This window comes from Heterodontus francisci, chromosome 45 (assembly GCF_036365525.1).
Source record: "Heterodontus francisci isolate sHetFra1 chromosome 45, sHetFra1.hap1, whole genome shotgun sequence".
In the NCBI taxonomy this organism is placed as follows: domain Eukaryota; kingdom Metazoa; phylum Chordata; class Chondrichthyes; order Heterodontiformes; family Heterodontidae; genus Heterodontus; species Heterodontus francisci.
In genome coordinates, this window is record NC_090415.1 from 11060686 (window position 1) to 11066744 (window position 6059).

General features: G+C 43.1%; 2 protein-coding genes across 2 annotated transcripts; both read left to right on the forward strand.

The window, feature by feature from the left end:
* Window positions 1-3942: 3942 nt before the first annotated feature.
* LOC137356311 (histone H2B 5-like) lies at window positions 3943-4393 on the forward strand. The gene has a single exon (XM_068022189.1). The coding sequence runs from the start codon at window positions 3951-3953 to the stop codon at window positions 4329-4331; it is 381 nt and encodes a 126-aa protein (XP_067878290.1). The 5' UTR covers window positions 3943-3950; the 3' UTR covers window positions 4332-4393.
* Window positions 4394-5253: 860 nt separating this feature from the next.
* On the forward strand, window positions 5254-5610 carry LOC137356363 (histone H2A-like; the record flags this gene model as incomplete). The annotated part of the gene is made up of 1 exon (XM_068022250.1): window positions 5254-5610. A coding segment is annotated over exon 1 (357 nt), but the record flags the coding sequence as incomplete, so codon positions are not given.
* Between the last annotated feature and the right edge of the window lie 449 nt (window positions 5611-6059).

The window sequence follows — 6059 nt, forward strand, 5'->3', positions numbered from 1 at the left end:
TTCAAATGTACACTCACAGAGTAGAAACTGTCAGTTCAAGGCAGAAGCAGATTCACACAGAACAAGATGAAAGATACAATGTGAACCTCATACTTAAATACCAGAAGCTGATGGGTATACAGTAAAACTTGCAATAGGATACCAGACACAGACAGATAGATAAAAGACAATATCACATAGCAGAATCTGACAAGTGCAGAGTAAACTGTATAGTAGCATATCAGAGAGTGACTGTAAAAGTGTAAATCAAGGACTACCATAAACCAACAAGTACAGAATAATGACCATCCTCACAAGAGTGATTCTGATAGATACAGGGGAAATGTTACACTCACCATAGATGCACAGAAACAGAATACAACATATACACATAAAGTAACTGAGGTACATAGCAAAATCCACATTCAGAAACATACAGGGAAAGTAAAACACATACTCACAAATCATGCACAGACAAAAGCCACATTCACATTACAGAGACTGGCAGATGCAGAGTAAAACCCACAATCAATTACCACAAACAAAATGTTCCAGAATAAAACAGATATTTGCATTGCAGTAACTGACAACATGCTCGGTAAAACCCACATTTACAGATCAGAAACCAAAGGTTAAAGATTGATCCCACATTCATTTGCCAGAATATACGATGTACAGTGGAAATGAAAACAGAAAATGCTGGAAATAATCTGCAAATCTGGCAGCACCTGTAGAGAGAGAAAGTGAGTTAACATTTCAGGTCAATGACCTTCGATCAGAACAGACCTTTCTGATGAAAGACCATTGACCTGAATGGTTATCTCTGTTTCTGTCTCCACAGATGCTGGCAGGCCTGCTGAGTATCTGTGGAGAATGACTGCAGAATTCTGAGGTGCAGAGGGATCCAGGTGTTCTTGTGCTTGAGTCACAAAAAGTTAGTATGCAGGTATGGCAAATCACAAAGGGAATTGGAAAGTTATCCTTTATTACAACAGGAATTGAAAATTAATCTAAGGATGTTATGCTTCAGTTATACGGGGCTTTGGTGAGACCACAGCTCGAATACTGTGTGCAGTTTTGGTCTCCATATTTAAGGAAGGAAGTAAATGTGTTGGAGGTGTTTCACAGGAGGTTTATTAGATTGATACCTGGAATGTGTGGATGTCTTATGAGGAAAGGTTGGACAGACTGGGCTAGTTTTCACTGGAGTTTAGAAGAGTGAGGGGAGACTTGATTGAAGTGTATAAGATCCTGAATGGTCTTGACAAGGTGGATGGGGAAAGGATGTTTCCTCTTGTGGATGAGTTCAGAAATCGGGGGCGCTGCTTTAAAAGTATGGGTCACACTTTTAGGACCGAGATGAGGAGATTTTTTTTTCCCTCTGAGCTTTGTGAGACTTTGGAATTCAGTGCTTTAGAAGGTGGTGGAGGCGGTGTCACTGAATATATTATTTTTCAGTCAGGTATTGATAGATTCTTGTCAGGCAAGGGAATCAAAGATTACTGGGAGGAGATAGGAGTGTGGAATTCAAGTCAGAAACAGATCAGCCATGATTTAATGGAAGAAGCAGGAAGTTTAGAGTGGATTTGAGGATTGTTTTGTTTTTTCATTTTCACCCAGATGGTGGTTGGAATCTGGAACACATTACCTGAAAGGGGTGGTAGAGGCAGGACCCCACACAACATTTAAGAAGTATTTAGATATACATTTGAAACGCCATAGCATACAAGGCGATGGGCCAAGTGCTGGAAAATGGGATTAGAATAGATCACTGATTGTGCCTGTGCCGGCCATCAATGTGTCTAAGGGCCTGTTTCTGTGCTGTATAACTCTATGACTCTAGATGACAAATACAAAGTAAAACCAACATTCACATCGCAGAACTTGGCAGATTGAAAGCAAATCCACCATACAGTTCAGCAGAAACTAACAGAACAGAAAGAACACATTATCACATACCATAAATTGGCATAGAGAATAAAATTCACATGCCCGTACCAGAAATTAACTTGTCCAGATGAAAATCCATAATCATACAGCAGAGAGTGAGCTGTACTATTAAACCCAGCTTCTGCACTTGAGGCTAACATGCACAGAGTAAAAACAATGCTCATGTCTCATACCAGAAACGGCCAGCCGTAGATCACAACCCACACTCACATATCAGAACGGGCAGGTACAGTGTAAAATATCTCTTAATGAACCACTGACAGGGACGTGATACAGACCACATTCATTCATCAGAAACTTACAGATACAGATAATAAACAGTACTTACATACAACAGATTGAAAGGAACAGGTTAAAACCCATCCTTATATGAAGATGTCTGATGGGTACAGAACACAGGTGAGGCTCCAAACCAGACACTGACATGTTGAGTGAAAACAACGCTGACGTGTCATCAATTAACATGTGCTGTGTAAAGCTACACAAAAATGTCACTTACTAACAGGTACAGAGACAAAATCAAACAACATTTCATACCAGAAACTGACAGGTGCAGATTAAAATCCAAATTCACAATTCAGAAATTGACAGATAAAGAGAAACACCCAGACTCCAAAAGCAGATATTAACAGATACATAGCAAAACCCACACTCACTCAGCAGAAGCTCATAGGGACAGAACAAAACCCATAATCATCCACTTAGATACTGAATGTTACAGAGAAAGAAAGAAAAAACAGAATCACCTATTGAAGATTGAAATTACTGAATTAAATCACAAAATCATTGACCATAGATTGCCCAATACGGAGTAAAAGCCACAGTTAAATATCACATACTGATAGGCACAGAATGAAACCCACAATCACATGTCCGGCAGGGAAGGACAAACATGACACGACCCAGAATGTCCATGCATTTCCTCCTGCCATATTCCGTAAATATGACCAAATAGATTCTTTTGTTAACAGCTCAAAAACATCATCGCTGCCAGTGTTATCATATTATATTTGATCAACTCTTTCCACTCCACAACCCTCCATATTTTTTCAGACCTGTCTTGCTGAATATTTGTAGCCAGTAATAATAAGTTCCCATGCCTCGCCTAGTTTCAGCCAGAATTATGTAATTGCCACTATATAAATCTTTCATGTGGTTACTTGTGGCTGCAGCTGACCAACCTTATTTGGCACGCAACATAGATTTAAGGACTTGCACTTCAATGCTTGCACTTGCCCATGTCTGACCCCAACTATACTGGACGGTTCCGTCCTGGTGATGGACGGAAGTGCAGCAGGGACGGTACATCCTGATAAGGAATGGAAGTGTCGAGAAATTATATGTACAGGGTGAAAAAATAGACGTGTTCGTACCAGCAAAATGGAAATGGTTGAAGAGGCAGAGGGACACAGAAAGTCATGGTTAAGGGCGGGCAAAGGGGGTTGGACGATCTGACTGCTGCGTCGGTTTGTGGCTGTGATAGGCATGAAGTGTGATTGGTTACTTTAGATATCCAATCAGACAGATATAGCTTATATTTTTGAGATACTGCTCTGAAACAGGCCCTTCGGCCCACTGAGTCTGTGCCGACCATCAACCACCCATTTATACTAATCCTGCACTGATTCCATATTCCTACCACATCCCCACCTGTCCCTATATTTCCCGACCACCTACCGAGACTAGGGGCCATTTTATAATGGCCAATTAACCAATAAACCAGCAAGTCTTTGGCATATGGGAGAAAACCGGAGCACACGGAGGAAACCCACGCAGACTCAGGGAGATCTTGCAAATTCCACACAGGCAGTACCCAGAATTGAACCCGGGTCGCTGGAGCTGTGAGGCTGTAGTGCGAACCACTGCGCCACTCAACATCAGGCAGTGACATCATTGTAAACCAGCCAATCATGAACATGGTCATCTCCCATCCTTCATTAGCATAGGGTTCTGGGGATGCCTATAAAATTCAAGCTCCGAGCGAAATTTCGGTTATTCTGCGTCTGAAGTTGGTCGTGATCATGGTTGACGAGAAGAAAACAGCAGCACCTTCCAAGAAGGGCGCCAAGAAAACTCAGAAGAAGGCGCCAACAAAGGGCAGCAAGAAACGGAGAAAATCCAGGAAAGAAAGTTACTCCATTTACGTGTACAAAGTGATGAAGCAGGTTCACCCTGACACCGGCATCTCCTCCAAGGCCATGAGCATCATGAATTCGTTTGTGAATGATATTTTCGAGCGAATCGCGGGTGAGGCTTCCCGCCTGGCCCATTACAACAAACGCAGCACCATCAGCTCCCGGGAGATCCAGACCGCCGTGCGCCTGCTGCTGCCCGGGGAGCTGGCCAAACACGCCGTGTCGGAAGGTACAAAGGCGGTCACCAAGTACACCAGCTCCAAGTAAATATCCGCAATGTACTGAAACACACCCAAAACACAAAAAGGCTCTTTTAAGAGCCACCCACAACTTCTCTGAAATAGCTACAACATCATCATGATTATCGAATTTTTTTTCTGTTAATATGAATACTTTGCAAATTTTTGATGGCGGTTGTAAATCTCTGTTTAAATCAGTTCAGGTTAATGCAGATTCATTTTGGCCCCTTTGCTATATTTCGAAAATGAAAGCTGATTTAACGCATGATTTAAAGATGTTCTCAGTTACTTGGTTGCCGTGTTGAAGTTTGGCTATCTTTATGAATAAGTACATTGTTAAGAAACCCCGTTGGTTTAGGCACCCTCAGTCTCTAACCCGTGACACTGAAAATCTATACTCCGCTTTTGTCTCCTACGAAAAGGGATCAATCTAGAATCAGTGAGACAGTATAATTACGAAGATTGACCTGAAATGTGTCCGGTTGCAAAATACTGTGAATGAGTCTTTCAGCCGCTGGTTAGACTGCATCATGAAAAAGAATAAAGCAGAATACATGGCGGATTTACAAAAGCGAATCTGGGACAAAATGTGGAATAAAAAAATGAAAACGTTTTTGCAATGTTTTCTGCAAAACAATATAACCTATAAATGTGATATTCTATATTGATGCCGCTCCTTGTTTTACAAATATATTGGCGGGCTTTTCAAATGTGAAATATCGTTGGGAGCCTGACCATTTCGCGCTCTTATTTTCCGCTCTCAACTCACTGTCTTCTTGTGATTGGTGAATTGAGCAGCTCTCTGATTGGTTACATGTACAGCACAATGACACCGAGTGCTGACTGACCAATCAGCAGTGTCCCCAACACCATTCCTCCAGAAGGTACAAGGAGGAGGAATGTGGGCGGATCTCAGCATTCTTCGTGAAAGTGTTTGTGAGATTGTGTCAATGTCTGGAAGAGGGAAGACCGGTGGGAAATCTCGGGCCAAACCCAAGTCTCGCTCTTCCCGGGCTGGATTGCAGTTCCCGGTGGGCCGTGTTCACCGCCACCTCAGAAAGGGGAACTATGCTGAGCGGGTGGGTGCCGGAGCCCCGGTCTATCTGGCTGCTGTGCTCGAGTATCTGACAGCTGAAATCCTCGAGCTGGCCGGCAACGCGGCCCGGGACAACAAGAAGAGCCGCATCATCCCCAGGCACCTGCAGCTGGCCGTCCGCAACGACGAGGAGCTGAACAAGCTGCTGGGAGGGGTGACCATCGCTCAGGGCGGGGTGCTGCCTAATATCCAGGCCGTGCTGCTGCCCAAGAAAACCAGCGCTCCGAGCACGAAGGGCAAGTGAAGCGGCCTGACTTGAATCTGTGAACCCAAAGGCTCTTTTCAGAGCCACCCACTTTATCTGTGAAAGGGCTGGTTACTGTCTGAAAGACTGTAATATTACACTGTTATCATTGTTTTGTGTTGGAATGAAGTGTACTGGATTTTGGCATTTAGTTGCTCATCAGATGAAATGCATTCTAATTCCCTCAGACCCTATTGGAAAGGCACTTTTACCATTCTACCCTTTATGTACCACAAACATTTGTTCAGTCCTAAAACGATCGCCGGTCTATTAAAATGCGCTGTGCACATTGGTATCGCGACTCTCGATCTTACAACTGTCACGTCATGAAATCTCCAGCTACCGGATGCAGATATAAGTAATTGTGTCTCCCGGCTTTGAGTAAATAAGTGATCAAAACCTTCTGAGACGTTTAT